The sequence below is a fragment of the Lates calcarifer genome, linkage group LG8 (assembly GCF_001640805.2).
Source record: "Lates calcarifer isolate ASB-BC8 linkage group LG8, TLL_Latcal_v3, whole genome shotgun sequence".
Taxonomy (NCBI): Eukaryota; Metazoa; Chordata; class Actinopteri; family Centropomidae; genus Lates; species Lates calcarifer.
The window spans coordinates 973,722-991,726 of record NC_066840.1 but is presented as its reverse complement, the minus strand read 5'-3'; the positions used below and the strand labels follow the sequence as shown (position 1 = coordinate 991,726).

Below are 18,005 nucleotides of genomic sequence, written 5' to 3'. Positions count from 1 at the left end.
GTAATTTAATTTAGCTCTGAGCTCTTCTACAAAAGCCTTTCTTCTAAGAAAGTTAGTAATAGTTTGCAAGAGTGTGAGTATAGACACACACAGTTTTCCTGTGTGGTTTTATGACATCAACAACCTCTACAGTCGCATTTAGCCACTTGTAAGCAACAGTCTTTTTTTAAAGACATGTAAAACCTTAAAAAATTACAAGTGGGGTATTTTCTGACATATTTTATGTCATAGAATAAAATGTCTTGTGTTAAAACCTTTCAGGCATTTAACCAAAAACCCATTCAAAAGAATCTATTGACTTTAGGATGAGGGAACCGGTAATGCTAAATTGCTAACTTCCAGGCTTTAGGGCTCATTCCTGCATCATTCTACTGTTACCCCAGTGCAAATAGACACTGTTAATGTTCTGTCTGAACACATCTTAAGAATGTCACATGGTCAAAACACATACCTGATAATATCAATATGCCATCTTTTTCAGTCCAGTAAATATACAAATTCTTAAGGTTTTTGTAATTTAGAAAATAGGACATGAAACATTTTCCTACGTATCATTATAATTCTTTCAGCACTCTGATAGATTGTGTGTTAAGGACAGATCAACAAATGAATCACTAGCTGCCCTATGGCAATGAAGCATGACACAGGTGCCAATACAAGATCTCCTGAAGCTACTTCACCTATTGTAGGTAGCAGCTAAAATAGTTCATCTTCTAATAATGATGCACTTCAATATCAATAAATCATTACTGCATTAATTCTGAGGCAGGACTATAATTGCCATAAAAAGCAGCACTAGCTTCTCCTAGCCTCCACAGTTTATTTTACATCATGTGCCACAGGGTTGGATTTAATGTGAAAGCTGCTGGATTACAGCACAAAGCACAACTGCATGTAATCCATAATATGATTCCACTCCTATTATTACAACTGCACAGTCCTACTGACTTACCTGGTCAGAATATAGCATGTACTGGCTAGTATGATGTGCTCTTATTAGCTCTTATCCTTGTCTCTGTTCAGATATCTCCCTCTTTTGTTTGGCAGGGAACAACTAGGAACTGGCTGTGGTGAGGAAAGGAGCATGTAGGTTTGTGTTTCTCTGGGAAAAAGTATTCCCACCACTGTGATGAGAAGTGGAAGTGATGCATTTCATATTTTAGGTTTGTTTGGGACAAAGAGAGGAATAACTGTTTGGTTAGAATGAGAAGTGACGGCAACCACAGCCGAATGAACAGACGAGGAAAAGACAGACATCTATAAAAACCCAACCAAATTGAACACCTGCATGCAAAAATAAAAGAAAGAGAGAAAAAAAGATATTTCAGCAGTGTTTACTGGAAAGCTCTATAGAATGCAGTGAGTGCTACACATTGAGAGACTAAACAAACATAATCACACAAATTCTCATACGGGTGGAGTCAACATTTGGGAGACTGAGATAATCAGTAAGTGACCAGGAAGCTAGTTCAATTATTCATTAGCACTCTACTCCACTCTAAAGCTGACGTAGGGCTTTGGTGCCGAAATGTGCAAAGTCAAATGCAGATGGACTTTGCGTGAATTGTATCCAGTAGCCTCTGACATACTACAGAAATGTAAAAGTACTAAATGTAAATAGTATCCAACAGTTGTCACACATATATATATATATATATAATATATGTCATATCAGCACAAAGCACCTTTTTTTTCAGAAAATAGGTTTTAAAATGTGGGGCCATCTTAAATTTGAGAATGACAAAAGTTTAGATTTATTTATTTATTTATTTGTATGGAGAGAGTACTAGTGCAGCATGGTCTCGTACTGAGTGTTACATTATAGGTTGTTTGTCCTTAATGTTGCTAGGCTGGCAAGAGTTCTCAGTACATTGATAGTGAGTCTTTAAGAGTCAGTTGCCACTTAAAGAGTTTAACCTGCAGGAGTCTCTGAGGGCTGGTATAACATGTATTGCTGCCACAGCATCTCCTGACATCAGGGAGAAAATCTGTCTACCTGCCAGGTGACGAGTTCAAAAAGACTCTAGTCTGAAAAATACTAACTGGCAGGGAAAGTACTTCTGACCACTTCAACAGCCTGACAGGAGAGAGTCTGTGTCTGTGACCCAGAGACTAGACACACTAACGTGAGCTTTAGTATTACTGTATTTCAAGTTTCACTTTATGTCTCTTTATGATTTCCTCAGTCAGAGGAGCCAGGGAACAGGAAATATCAATCACGTTGATTGTGTTACATGGCTTTGACAGCATCACAACCATGGAGAATTTAACATAATCTTGGATGCTCTAACATTAATGCCATATCAAAGCCATGCAGCTTTCACTGATGTCAAAAGAAGGGTCCAGTCACGGCTGATGGCTGAAGTTTCTGAGCCGTGGAGTCTGAGTGACCTTTTAACAGAGAAAAAAACTTCATCATATTGGCAAAATTAGTTCTCCAGCACCACAGCAAGTCAACCAATTTAATAATAAAACAAATTTGGGAAAGCAAGACCATGTGCAGCAGCTCTCAGAGTGGGCTGAGCTTCGTTCCCCTCTCCATTTTACGCCCACAACTCAGCACTGCCCCCCTCCTAAATTACCAGAATAATTTGTACAAAAGTCACTGTGTCACCTGCAAATTTTTAATCACATTTCACAGACTCTCTGAGACTGTGAATCACTAAGCCTCTACATTCCCATTTCCCTTGCTTCCTTGTTTATGAAAAACTGAGGTAATAGAGGAGCTGTAATTAGTGTAATTATGATCAAAGAGCAAAATAATGGATAATGTCTGAATAGTTGCAAAGGTCTCAGACAGAGAAGAATGCTTTTTATATTTTACAAAAAGACTCTTGCTGTGTCACTGTCTATTAACAGAGCTGCTGTTTCCACGCCTCATATTTTGGCAAAGTGGGACTGTCGTCAGTCTGTGGTTGTTTTTTTCCAAAAATAAGGGGGCATCTATTGAGGCCTGCAGGATATCTGCTGGGGGATTGTGATGTCAGGCTTCAAGACAGGCAGTAACACACCGTTCACACATATAAACCCATACAGGACAGGATGCCAGTCATCATGAACTGAACCTCAAAAATCATGCTGGGAACTCACCACTGGACAAAGACTCAACACACAGCAGCAACATGGAAGACTCTGAATGTCAACATATACCATTACACTGTTGCTGTACAGTGTCTGCTGGTTACAAAGGAAGTGTTTGTCTGAAACCTAGTACCACAGCAATTATTTACTTCCCACGGACGATGCATCTGATCCCTCTGTTTAAAAGGTTCTGTGCTTCCTACAGCTCTACAGTTACACAAGAAGTAGAGAAGATCAAAACACATTTGAGTGTGTATCCAAACATATTTTGGATTTGAAGTACTAAACTAAATGTCTGGCAGAAGTCCTCAGGCCAACAGGGAGGGCGGTCTGTCGGAAAGACTGACTGGGGATTGTGGATCCAGCCACAGATCTGAAGCCAGTTTCTGGCACATCTGTCATCATGATAGCAGATGGGCCTGAGGTCAGGCCGTGGCTGACCTGGGATCAGTCCAGGCTCTGACCACAGAGAGCAGTGGTACCTTCGGGGACCACTGACTCATGTCTGACACTGAGTTTTGGTAAGGACACACCAATACACTCACACACCAGAGCACTCAATCTAATGCTTGCGCACACAGTCAACACACACACACACACCACGCACATAGACAGAGCCAAGGAAGCAGAAGCCAACACACCATCTGCCGCCCCTGTGTTTGAGTTCCAAATCCCAGTTATCAACAAAACACACAGAAGACCTCCAAACTTCCCCCTTGGATACAGCATTCGCTTTGAGGATAACTGTATCACACACACACACTCACACATGCGCACATTACACTCACACACACCTCTGCACCCAGATCAGATGGAACCAGGTGGATGGAGGCCAGGTACGTTGCTCATATTTCATTAAATGTGAAAGAAGAAGGAAGATGGATTTCCTCACTTCTTTCACCAGGTTCATTCACCTCATACACTTCAATCCTCCTCATCTCTCTCTCTCTCTTTCTCTCTCTCTTTTTCTCTCTTTCTCCCTCTTTTTCTCTCTTTCTCCCTCTTTTTCTCTCTTTCTCCCTCCTCTCTCCGAGCATTTTTTACACTTATCATCAAAGTAGGTTTACGATGCTCATTTCTCTGGCCTCATTGCTCTTCATAGACATCACTGTCTGTCACTGGAGGTCAATACAGATAAGACATTTTCTCTCTCTCTCTCTCTCTCTCTCTCTCCTCTCTCTCTCTGCCTAGAGGGACTCCTGTTGTTCACAGCACACAGCCCTGCAGTGCTGTGGAATCATCAGTAATGGGTGTGTTACCACAGTAAGAGCCTACACTTTGAAACACCTGACACCTGTGTGAGTGAGTGAGTGTGTGTGTGTGTTTGTGAGCTATAAGTGTAGGTGGTATGTTTAGATCAGATAATGTCTAAAGTTAGACCGGTATATCACTTGAGCTACTTTCACACATGCACAGCAACCCTCAACTTATCTATATGTCACCCGGAGGAACTGTATGTGAGAACACAAATCAGACTGCACTTCACCCTGCCAGCTCACCAGTATAACCTTTGAGCTTCTTTCGGCTCACCAGCGCATCTGCGCATAATTCACAATGTTTTTATTCATAAATCTGCAATAATACAGCCTAGTTTAAATATTGTTTTTATTGTATTGTCTTGGGAGATGAGTGAGTGTTAAGAACGTTTTGCCCCTCTCTGTGCATCATTGATGGATTTGTTTGTCTATCTCCTTTTGTGTGACACTGACCAATTGGACCCTCACGAGTTCACTACAGACCCACCCATCATATCAGAGCATTAGAGATCACGATAGCCCAATCTCTTGAAGAAGTTTTGAGAATCAGTGACCAAGACACGGACTTGATTTTTCATTTGCACACATCTCATGAAGTTTCATCTGGAGTATGAATCATTATTCAGACAAAATCAGACTTCAGATTTTCAGCATGTGAGCCAAATTATGTCTTTATACATTGCTCTAGGATAAATAAATAAATAAATAAACTATGTAAAAATCAGAAAATACCCATAGACCTGAGAGGGATAAAGTCTATGTAATGTCAGACTGAGTCGCTGTGTGAGTACAGCTGATCACTGCCCAGAGAATTACCAGTGAGTGAGTGGGCATGTTGATTACATGCTATACCCATGCACCACCCTCACCGGAACCAAACAGAAGATTTCCAGAAGGTGAGAGTACATCTGACACAGGCAAAATAGCAACTCTGGAAAATGTCCGGACCTGATTCTCCGGACATTCAATCTTGTTGAGTGCTATTCAGCCTGTGGAAAAAGTTGCATAAGACCAAATTGGCTCAGGAGGAACTTGGTCAAGTCTAAAGACCTGCTCACACCAGCCTGTGTTTGCCACACTTTCACTATGTAGCCAAGATGGTACACCATCCAGGTACTGATGCACCGCATATTTCATTACCTGACAGTGTGAACACACCTATGCACCCAAAATAGCAAGTGTGAGTATGGAAGCACACAAATTGAGACACAGCAAAAGAGTCTAAAGTGGAGGAAGTTATGAGCCCTTATTAGTTGTGTTGCACCATTTACTTTTATTTAACCACATCTATCAGAGTGAAAACTGTACCACTAAAGACCAATGGTTCACAGATGCTTATGAGAATCAGAGGAGTCCAAATATTTCTTCTCTTTTTTAACCCCTTAACTGCCCTTTAACCCTCCACCCTGTCCCCCTACATCATGGAAAAAAGAAGTCACACTGAAGTCACACTGTAACACTGATCACTTTTGAACCTTGGCCTTATTCCCCCATGTTTTTGGGGTTTACAGTGATGTTTCTGGTTAAACATAAAAGCTCTATCTCTGTAGGAATCCTACCCATAATGTTGTCAGACACTTACATAACAATCTGAGCCTGTCAGTGACAAAGACAAACACTTCAGTGGACGTAATGACATGGACAATTGGCCATTGGATTACACTGCAGCAGCTGTTGCCAGTGGCTAGGTAATACTGCACCAATTCCAAAGGTTTTTGTCTCTGTCAATCATTTCCACCCAAAGACATGCAAAAATAATGGGTTGAAAATTAATTATTATTAGTTATTCTTTACAGGTATATACAGTTCACACTGAACTAGATTGTACAGTACAATATACTGTGTGAGACAGATCATTTTAATAACTTTAAAGCTATGCAAAGACCCTGAAAGGCTTGTTTAAAATCTGAAATCACAGTCATGAATAAATAGACAACAATCACATTTAAAGTCGGGGGAAATGCATCTTTAAATACCCAAAGATGTTTTCCCCCTGACTTGAAATTTGATTGTAAATATTTAACACTCAAAAACTGAGCTAATCTGGATCATCTGGAGTGTGTTGGTCTTGATCACACTGATTGACAGCTGATTCAAATATTGTTAAACTCTGGTTGATGTATGAGATAATGAGCACTTCAAACCAGTGAGACGAAAGCTGACAAAGATCTCTCATGTTAAAATAATATGACCTGCTGAACATAGTGTGTTTATAGAAACCCATCACTCGCAGTAAGAAGCTGACTGAGAAAATAGGTTCACAGGGCTCTTCAGGGCAACAAAAACTATGCTAATATTCAAAAGAGATGGTAAATATTCCCTGTGGGCAGCTTCACTCCCAAAGTATTGGTATCAGTATAGGTCTTCAAAAACCCACTAGTGGCGTCTACGCAAAATGAGCCCTGTCACACACCCTCCCACCCCTAAAAATACACACAAACACGCACACCTGCCCGCACACCGATAAGACGTCAACCACTGCCGCTCCAAATGTGTTTGCACACCAGCATCGGTTGACTGCACTTCCTCATTGAATGACTTGAACAATTTATTCTGACGCGCCGCTGAATCCAAGGGGGAATTTAGATTGAGATTGAAAAAAGAGAAAAATCAGACACAACCTGAAAGCCTTGAGGGAGAGAGAGAAGAGGGGAGGCTGGGTGAAAGTGACGCAGGGAGACAGGGAGATATATGAGCCTGTCACTCAACATTACACTGTCACTACAAGCTGGACAATCATTAACATGGCTAATGAACACAGCAGGGCCATGCTGCCATACAGACCACGCTCACGTAAAGTCACTGTGGGGGAATTTCATTAGTCCTTCCACAGCTCTGATGTAATCTACTAATTCTCAACCAGCGGGGCTGTTACGCCATGGGGTACCTCTGCAGCTACAAGGAGGCCTGTTACCTGGCAGGGCTGTGCTCAGATAATTCTAAAAACTTGATACATTGATTTAAAAATATATATATAAGAATTCCAAGATATTTGTATTTTGTATAAAACCAGAGAATACATATGTAAGTACTGTCATATAAGAAAATTAAAGCTTCAAATTTTTTGTATACGTCAAAAGGTTCGGCATACAAACTGAAACTAAAACTGATTCGTCATCCTGTTATTACCTAGAACATGGAGTCTATCAGGTGATTTAAGCTATGAGAAGCATCTGACTTCAAAAGCCTGACATGGGTGTGTTCTGTTGAAGCACTTCAGAAAGCACCCTCATCCTCAAGCACTAAGAACCTGACAAATCAACATGGAAAGAGTACACCTGAATTTTAACCTGAACATTGATTAAATATTAAAGCACTCCCACACCTTTGACACTAACAAGCTTCCATATTTACCCACGAAGTGTAGATGGTGTTGACCAATCGACTGCTGTTATCTAATCTTCAGGCCTTAGAAGGATTTGCACAATGCTCTTTATTGTAGAAACATTTCCAGACCTATGTTTCGTCTTTATTTAGTGACTGTTATGACTTTCAGTAACAAGTATTTAGCAGTTTGTTTCCATTGTGTTCAGTCATGATCAACCCCAACAACAAAGAATAATACATCAGTCTTTGTTTCTTTGTGTAGCTTTGGTAAACCTGTCTCTGTACACTATATATGTGCACTCTGTACACTCTGTTATAGGCCTGACCACAACCCACTATGGTGCTATAAACAAGCCTTTAGAGAAGCTCACCAAGAGTGTGTTTATTGTGCTGTTAAGAACTTTGTCCTTTTGTTTTATCATTTACAAAGCCCTGAATGCATCATCTACATATAAACCATACAAAGAGAAAGAGGACTAAACTTTACAAAGTCATCCTCAGCCACACTCACACAGCAACAGTAAGTTCAAAACCTGCAACACACGCCTGTACATTCAGCCCTACAAATGCTGGGATTTATACATATATATATACAAAAGTGTTTCTGTCTGTTTTTCAGAATTCATGCAATTAATTCAAGAGGGGGATTCCACTCTTCAAGAATAATTTTCAGTCAAAATCATGCCCATTGTCAGTGCTATTTGTATGCATGAAGAGGAAATTTAAGCATCCGCACAAATCTGTCAGGGAGGATAGTCCTTATTAGAAAAGAATAAATTGGAAAAAGAACACTTACAAAAGATCTAATGTGGGCCAAAAATAAGATCTGGAATGGTTCTATAGCATACAAGACATTCACTGTGAGGTGTAGAAAAGAAACTTGTTAGAAATATTCCCCGGCACTGTGAAGAGATCTGTAAAGGTCAATAATATGTAAGAACAACTGAAAAAATCTTTAGAATTCTTAGATTTTCATTTAGTCTATTCATACAAAATATAGGTCCTCATAATCAATTAATTTGGTGCCTGAATCTTCTTCCTTTGTTTAATGATGAGAATGAGAATAGACTGAGGAGACGCATCCAAGGCTTTGGTCTACAGAGGCTCATGGAGGAGATTTTCAAGATATACACTTAAGACATTTTGTCATTCATTTTTAATTATTTTATATTTATCAAGATGCTTTGCAAAATTCACTAGAAATATCTAGTACTATATTTTATGCTTTTTGTCATTTACAAATATGGCATCAAAATTTCACATTAGAAAACTAAAAGCAGCTCATTTTAAAACACTGTATGATTTGTAATGTTTTAATTTTGTGTTTTATTATTTAAAAAATCATAGGCTGCTTTGAGCCTCTATATCTCTATAAAGAGAAAAAAAAATCTTCTGTTCTGCTGGGATTCTAACAATAAAATCCTGTAGCCGTGTCTTCCTGAGGTTCTGAAAGCTGTCTGTAAGTCAGCATGTTTCTGTGTTCAGTCATTATTTTAAAGTTTCAGTTCAGGGCTTGGAGCTGGAAGGGCGTAGCCTAGTGGCGCTTTGGACGGAGAAAAGCGGCGAGAGTTACCGCCTGAGCTGAGAGCACAGAACCACATATATAAACTGAATTAATAAAACATACATTTACACCTTACGATTTAAATGGTCGGTATCAGCCATACACAACATTTCCTACTCTGCTGCAAAGTTGGGAGGAGAAAAGCATCCCTACTCCAAGACCGTGAAATGAACCAAAGGAGCCAAAAACTGCAGCTCAGAGTCATGGAAGTAGATGATAAAAGAGAGGATGAAATATCTCGTCTTGATTCTGAGGTCAAATGTGAGGCTACAGATGGGAGTGTGACTTTTCACTCTCTAATCTCATCTCAGTGTAACTTGCGAGTTCAGGACCAAACAAAGACGGATCTTTTAGTTCACGTGTTTCACAGAGGATTAAACATGTCTCTGATATTCTAATGATCAAATCACTGAACGTACCTGAGAAGAAAAGAAGCAGCACAGTCCAGGGGAGAATCATTGTTGCCGTCTTCGTGACACCGAGGGGGTAAAACGACATGTGTGAACGGGACTTGGTGCGTCCTCGGCTGGTCCAGCAGCACCGCTGTGCGCCCCGCAGACAGACAGCCTGCCCGCCGCTACATTCACCGCGCTCACACTCTCCGTCCGGCCGTCCGTCTTTTGTTCTCTGGTTGCGACGGTAAAGTCCCTCAAGTTTCAAGTCCCCAGATGGAAGGATGGAGAAGCCTCGGAGGAATGTGTCGGAGCAAACAGAGGCAGCCTCTGTGAGTGTGTGACAGTGTGTGTGTGACGGTGTGTGTGTGTGTGTGACGCTTTGTGCCAAAGCTCCAGTTTCACGCTGCGCTGAAAAATCGGCTACTGGATGGAAGAAATGTCAAGCGTCACTGGGCTGCAGCTCTGCCCGCGGACAATCATCACGACGCGGCTCCTCTGGTGAAGAGGTCCCGGCATAATTCTGCGATCATGATGCTGACAGGCAGAGATGAGGCAGGGGTTATTAACTGGTGATACCCCTCCTCCTCCTTCTCTTCCTCCACCTCCTCTACAGATCATCATCACCTTTAGGGACAGCATATCAAGGGATGAAACGAAGTCCTTTATTGAGGTCATTATAACTCAGCATTGTGCGATGATTTAATTCATCCATATTCATCTGTGACGTCAAAACACCTTGAAGCATCTGATGTTATTCCAAGTGGCCTATAAAACCTGCACCTGAGGGCCAAAATCATTCTCACATTAATTAATATAACCAGAGATATTTCTACTGATAATAATGCATTGTTGACAATACACCACTGACTCAAAGATTAACCTCTCAAGGATTTCACTGCCTCCCCAGCAGTCTATTGGACTAGCAGTTTGTTGGCCACTATGGAATAATTCTATATTGCAACAATCTCTGCAGGTCTGTTTCAAAATAAACCATCCAGCTGAGAGAGGCAGAATTCATCATATGCATCTTAAAAATTGCACGATGAAACATTTTTGCATTTTCACATCTGGCAAATCTGGCAAAAAAAAAAGAATTGTGTAGCCTATAACCTCAACACTATGCTATGAAGTTACAGAGGAAAACACATGTTCCTTTTACACAACTGAACTGTGGTCATTAGATGCACGTAAACTTCCAACCACAGCAGGCTGATATTTTCAGCTAAAGAAGCTCTGATAAACCCACTATCTGCCCAGACATGGTCAGAGAACACAGCTGGTGAACACAGTGGACCATTTAGCAGCGATAGAGATGGATATTTCTCTCAGGAGTTGGTGGAGAACAAACCAGAGCCTGAAGGAGGGAGACTGTTTATTCTGCTGCCCCCAAGTGGCCAAAACAAACAAAAGAAAAAACATGTCATTTTCAGGCCGTCCTCATATGTTGTCTGTGCAGTGGCTCATTACTGTCCACAGTTACATCTTGTTGTTGCGACATCTAGTGGATGTAGTAATTACGACATCTATGAGGCAGATGAGGTCCCGTGTCCATGCCCCGAGGGGTCAGGGCGGTTTTGGTGGCACGAAGGGGACCTACACAATACCAGGCAGGTCCACAGACACTGGATCAGATTGTGATTTCACCCTTTCATAGAAAAGCAGCTCTGTAGCTCTGCTAGAGGTCAGAAACTCCACAGCGAATGGAGTTTCTTCTGGAGTTGTTTTATCTGTTTATCTGTAACAATTCCCTGATGAGCAACAGTTTACAGCAGTAACCTATAGTCGTGCCAAACCTGGTAACCTCACTGCAAAGACAAAACTCCAGGACTTTGCTCACTGCATTCAGCAGTTGAACATGGAATAGTTCTTGTTCAAAAACCACAAATTGTCACTTTTTATTTTACTTTTAATAAATGAGTAAACAAACAAGACACACCTTATTAATAAACCTTGTTGGTAGGTGTAGTTTTGAGTCACTAAATATATTCACATGTTTCAAAAAAATGTATCACAGCCCAATCATTTCCTAACCAAAGTGATTTTTGTATCATAAATATAACCACACACAAGACTCTGCATGCAAACCCTGGTCTGTAGTCTCAAAGTCCTGCAACCCTACATGAGGCACCCTGGTATGAACTATGCACAGATTGGAAAAATCCCTCTCCCTCCAAACAGCAATTAAGAAGTGCTAGGCAAAACCATTTAGTTGTATATGAACATCATTTTTGCAGTGAGGGTTGATATAATCACACAACAGTAATGCAACTGGCACAAATAAATCCTCTATATTACTTTGCTGTCCTTAGCACAGCATGTTTTGAGTGTCTGAGTTGATTTTCACGGTGTACAAAAAGGAATGGACACCATTTGGCTACCTGCAGAGGCAAACAAACAAAACAACACAAAAAATCAAGTTTTCCCTCCAAATAGTAGACACAATACTTCACAATTCCATACAAGAGATATTTGTATAAAACACAATAAGCTTCTCAAAATATGTGCTCACCCTTTAGATTATCTCTTATATTTCAATCCTAACCAACCAACTTGCTTGAATAAAATTAATAGATAATCTTTATATGTAATGAATAACTGCTATTTATACTGTGAGACAGTTTATTTTAGAGTAACAGTCATGTGATGTCGCTTCTGCGTTTAAGCAAATTTTAAGACATTTTGTTAACTTTGTTGTTAACAGCATGTGGTTTTTGTATTGTGCCTATTACTCTCCAGTGGTGTCAGTGCTGGAAGTGTAGCTGGTGTGTGGATTTGGTGCAGAGCATGCTCGAAGCTGTGTGCTGCTGTGGTGTGGGCTGTTAGGTGCACTGCTGGACTGGATGATTGTATAAATGGAGGAGCAAGGAGCTGGAGGAGACACTTTTATGGCTGGTCAACCATAAATAGCGGTAACACAGAGTACAACACTTAATTAATATACACACTCACAGACAGTCTACCGTCATGTGTGTGCTTGCATTTTATCACATGCAATTCCTGTAATTGTTGATAGAAGCATCTGAGATGGAACACAGTTTTTATTGGTGTGCATCTACAAAATGTTAATGTCTGAGCCTCACAGATTAGCTTCACTGACAACATGAGAAACAAAATGATAATATAATTTCAACAGATAGAATTTCAGCCAAACTACCAAGGTCTGTATTGCAGAGAATCCTAAGCCATAGACAGCAGAGCACACAGAGGGCAGGGGGACAATGATAGGTACGCTCCTTTTGTTCATGTATTAACAGCTTTTTCAGCCTGACATACAAATCACAAACTGTAATCAGGGAGTCCATTTAAATGATGATATGCACACACACACACATACACATACTCACACACACACACACACACACACACACACAAAGGTGTTACAACCTTGTCCCATCAAGCAAATTACATGTCCCTCTCTTCACCCTCAGAGGTCACTCAACCTCCTGGCCTGTTGAGCAACAAGCTGTTCAGCTAATCAGTGGAGAGCCTCGTCTCTCCAGGGAGTGACATATGGTGAACAGTGGTGTGACATCACAACAAATAACAACCGCTGTGACATCACAACAGTGGCCATAAATTTCTTTGTGACCACATCTGGCTCCACTACAGAGGTCTCCTGCCACTTCATATACAACTACCGGGCTTCAATACTGTGTGGTGATGATTGTGTAGGTCAGTGATCATCAGCTGGCGGCCTGCGGGCTACATCCACCCTGCCAAAACTTCATATCCAGCCCACAGAATATTAATGAATTCAGTAAATGTGAGCCAAAAAAGGGGGAAAGTGTTTCAATTTTTAGCACATCTACCAGTAGTTTTCCTCCTACAGTGTTTCTCATACATTGATTTATTTACAGCTGCAACAATATCAGCACTGACCACCACATACTGATTATCTATTTATTCACTATTTCAAATGAGTACAGCCTCTCCTTGCCCTGCTCTCTCTCTCTCTCTCTCTGTCTCTCTCTCTCTCTCTCGTCCTGAGAAGCACAGACAGCCTGGAGCAGAGGCAGCAGAACAGAGGAGCCATAACCTGAACAGTCTGACCAGACTGATTAGTGATCTGATGAATTTATTTTGAATATTTCCAGGCTTAAACCAGTGCTGCTGTTACAGTTGAGGCAGAAGAACAGAATAGTGACAGAACCGATTAAAAACTTAAACTGATTCATATTTTCCACCAAATCAGGACTGCAGTTGTCAATTATGTTTCCCTGAATTACAGATTTGAATCACTCGTCAGTGAACTGCCTCTGTGGTGGAGGCCTTACAGCATTTTCTAGTCTAGTCTGATGTCTAGTTGTCTTGGATTTCCCTTGTTTCTTAGTGATGTGGATTTGGGTTTAAAGTCCCAAACCACTGAACTGCGATCAGAAATCTTCAGCCTGATTCAGATGTCCAAAAATTATCAGGAGACAGCAGTGTCCAAGGCAGCAGAGTTTATTTGTCGACAAAGAAACCTGGGAAGAGTTCAAAGTGCACACAAGATACACCTGAAGAGCTCTAAACTGTACTGACTCCTGTCTGTCTTTTTATACAGTTTATGCATATGCACTGTCCCCGCCTCTTAGTCATTTATTGTTGTCAATGACACCATCACACATTGTCTGAATGTCCATCCATCACCACTACACACTAACTATGTCATATGCCACTGTCTCCTGAAATGCATCTCCTACACAGGATCAATAAAGTTGCATCTTATCTTAATTTTATCTTATCTTATCTTATTCTAACAAAAACACTGCATACATTCCACCTTGTGTGAGGAACAGGCTTAATGGTGATTTAATGGGGGACCAGCTGCTTATTATTGCCCCACAGCAATGTAGTAGGTTTATCTGACCATGCTAACACCATTTGTTTAGATGCATACTAGGAGTGTTGGTTTTTTAGCTTTATTACAGCCTCAGTAACACAGGCAGTAAATTAAATGACTGCGCTAAGAGTGTAACTGAAATATCCCATGCTTGTTTTGGCTTGTAAGCAGCACAAACTGTCGAGAAATCTATTTTCTATCAAATCTTCCCTAATGATTTAAAAAATGTAGTCTTACATCAAATGTGTTGGCATAATACTATAGTGTACTTTTTACATTTTTTACATTTTATTCTGTCCTCTCGTATTTTATCTGTTTTGTTTGTTTTGAGTATCATACTTAACATATAATATACTGAAAATAAAAGTGACAAAGTAGATAATTTTGCTAATTTAATTTCAACTTTAGTTTCCTGAAGAACACGGTAACTGTCTTGTCTTTAGCCCAAAAGTCTGCTGAACAGCAGTCAAGCTAATCAGTGCAAATGTGCTGGGGTTTGTTTGTTGTTTTTCTTTTGTGTGTGTGTGTGTGTGTGTGTGTGTGTGTGTGTGTGTGTGTGTGTGTGTGTACTCTTGAAAACAACAATCATAGCATGTATGTTGGCTGGCCAATACTCATAGCATAAAAAAGCAACCACTGACAGAAAGGAAGTAATCATCTGCAATCATTTTACTGCAATTATTGCAACGGATTTGTCCATATTTATAAATGCTGATGATGTTTGCTATCCTCAGGAAATGTTATATTTATCTCCTACCAACCAAGTGAGCTTTAATAGACTAAATTTAAGTTCAGTGTCAGTTAAGTGTCAGTTCCCCTTTGAAGAACAAAGTGCTCTACAAAATATGAACCATAGAAATTAATAGATCCGATGAGTTGGCTGTGGAAGGAACAAGGGGTGCATTACACAGCACCAGTATCTTATATGGTACCTGGTGAGATGGAGGAGCTAGGCCTGGAGTCACACCACAGAGCCCAGAACCTCCAAGCACCACAAGCCACACCAAGAAGACAATCAAAAGTGCTGTGTTTTGTGGCCTGCTGCCAGCATAAAGTGAGAATGCAACCACTGAAGCAACAGCCTAGGTCAGTGTTTCCCAACCTTTTTGAGCTCTGCCGCAGCGTTGTCTCACTCGCAGCATGACTATGTACTTTCGTATTTAGTGCAATACTGCCCCTAGTGGAAGAGCATGTAATTGTTCTGCCTGCCACTACACACTCACTTAGAGTACCAATTGGGTTAAACTGGATAATCTTCCACGCACACTGGTTGGGAAACACTGGCCTAGGGTGATGAGGACCACAGGCTCAAGACAATGAATAAGTGAAGTCAACAAAAGTTATCTCAAGGCACTTTTCATATAGAATAGGTCTATACCATACTTTTACAGAGAAAGACCCAACAATTCCCACCATGAGAAAGCACTAGGCAACAGTGGCAAGGAAAACGTCCTTTGAAGCATGATGCAGATTACATATAGCAATGTAAAGTATTGTTGATAACACCTTTATCATCACTATAGGTTTGGCAACAAGGAACAACAACCCACCAACTCTGCAGCAGTACCACATACAAAGATTTCCTGACTTAGACAAGAGCTGAGGGGAAAGAAGACAGCCTCAACAGAACTTCAAAGCATGGTAAAAGAAAGGTTCATCACCCTTTGGCATGCTGAGTGGCACAGGAAGAGAGGCAAGGAGATGACCTACAGGTGTAGTACAATTCTTTATTGCAAATCCATTTGGATATACAAAGAAGCTGCAGGTGCAGAAATGCAGTGGTCATTTGTCATGCCCTGAGGAGGAGATAAACAGCCACATTAACACCACTTACACTGACAACATGAGGGAACAAGACCATGGCCACTGAGTAACTGTTAAATCCCCACCTCAGCCCAGCATGCTGTTCAACATCAACAAATCCACACAGGTCATCAAGAACATTTTCTGCCCCAGGCCTGCACAGAGTGCTCTACAAGGTCCTCAAACAGAGCTCCAGACTCCTTGAGCACCTCTGAGAGATCTAAATGGTGATATGCAGTGGGGGAGGGGCAAGGTGCCTCAGCAGTGGAGATATGCAGAAGGTATGTGAATTTCAAAGGAGAGGAATGCAGGCATCATTGAGCAATTTGGAACAATCACACTCCTTAGTGTGGAATGTAAGACCCTCTTCAAGATTGTCATCATCATGGGATTTCTCCTGAAAAACGTGTCCCAGGATCTGTAGAACACACCAGTGTGGTAACTCAATTGATCAGAGAGTCAGGAAAAAGCAGGGGAAACCTGACAGTGCTGTGGCTGGACCTTGGTAATGCCTATGGATTAGAAGGTTGGAAACCTCATCCCTTGACAATTACAACAACTTTAATTACAAATCTGGCAACTGTAAACCTCCGATCAGGGCGTTTATGGATGAACTAATGGTAACAAAAAAATCAGTATCAGGACTGGGAGGCACCCAGATTCCATCTGTGAAAATTCAGTCACGAGCCTGGATGAGATGTTAACCAGAGAGCTGAAAGACCAGTGCACCAAGCAACCAGTGACCTCAACACTTGGCTCTCCAAAGTGGACAAATCAGGGTTCCCTGGAAGAATCGAGGGTTATGTATATCAATGTGGAATCCTGCCTCGACTATTCTGACCACTGCTTATCTAATTTCAAAGGAAAATCAGCCAGTTCCTGCACAGGTGGCTTCCTTTCAGCAGTCTGTCAGAGTTCAAGATAACTTGAGCCAGAGAAATCCTACTCTACTGAGATTCTGCTTATGACAAGTTTTCCTCTGTGGGCATCAAGATCAGACCTGGAGGTAAGTGGCACATTATTCTGACTGTAACATTCATTCATTATCTAGACCACTTATCTGTTAAGGGTCGCAGGGGGGTTGGAGCCATTGCAGGGCAGACATATACACAACAACCATTCACACTCACATTCACACCTACAAGCAATTTAGAGTCACCACTTAACCTAACCTGCATGTCTTTGGACTGTGGGAGGAAGCTGGAGTACCTAGAGAGAACCCACACAGGCACAGGGAGAGCATGCAAGCTCCACACACCTTGGGGGCTCAAACCTGGAACCTTCTTGCTGTGAGGCAACAGTGCTAACAACTGCACCACCGTGTCGCCCCTGACTGTAATATTAAACAGAAATGTCTTGGTGTAATTTTACTGCTTCACCTAAGCCAACCAATCATTATCTGTTTCACAGGGAGCATGGTAAAATGGTAACCTGACTGACTGTTCATCATCACAGGATACAGTCTAATCAGGTATCTATAACTTGAACTGCCTGTTGAATGGAAAACTACATTCCATGTATGACTAAATTCATCCAATTTGATAAGCAAGCAAATACAATTTGGATGGGAGGATTGCAGACCTTTGGGGTGGATTCAGGCTATGGCACGTTCCTTCGGTGAATGAACCCCTGGATTCCTGATTAAGGAAAAATGAAAATCTGATATTAAATTAGAAATTCCCCACATCTATTAGCTGGGTTACTGAAAGACAAATTATGTAACCAGTGTGTTTATATTCAGTTATTTCATGTGGTTC

The 18,005-nt window shown here is 41.1% G+C and overlaps 1 protein-coding gene across 1 annotated transcript in view; it reads right to left on the bottom strand.

Moving 5' to 3' along the window:
* The window catches only part of gfra3 (GDNF family receptor alpha 3), a 49,684-nt gene extending 39,531 nt beyond the window's left edge, over positions 1–10,153 (bottom strand). Inside the window, 1 exon segment of the mRNA XM_018694402.2 lies at positions 9,648–10,153. Coding sequence (XP_018549918.1) covers positions 9,648–9,726 — 79 coding nt within the window. The 5' untranslated portion in view covers positions 9,727–10,153.
* Between the last annotated feature and the right edge of the window lie 7,852 nt (positions 10,154–18,005).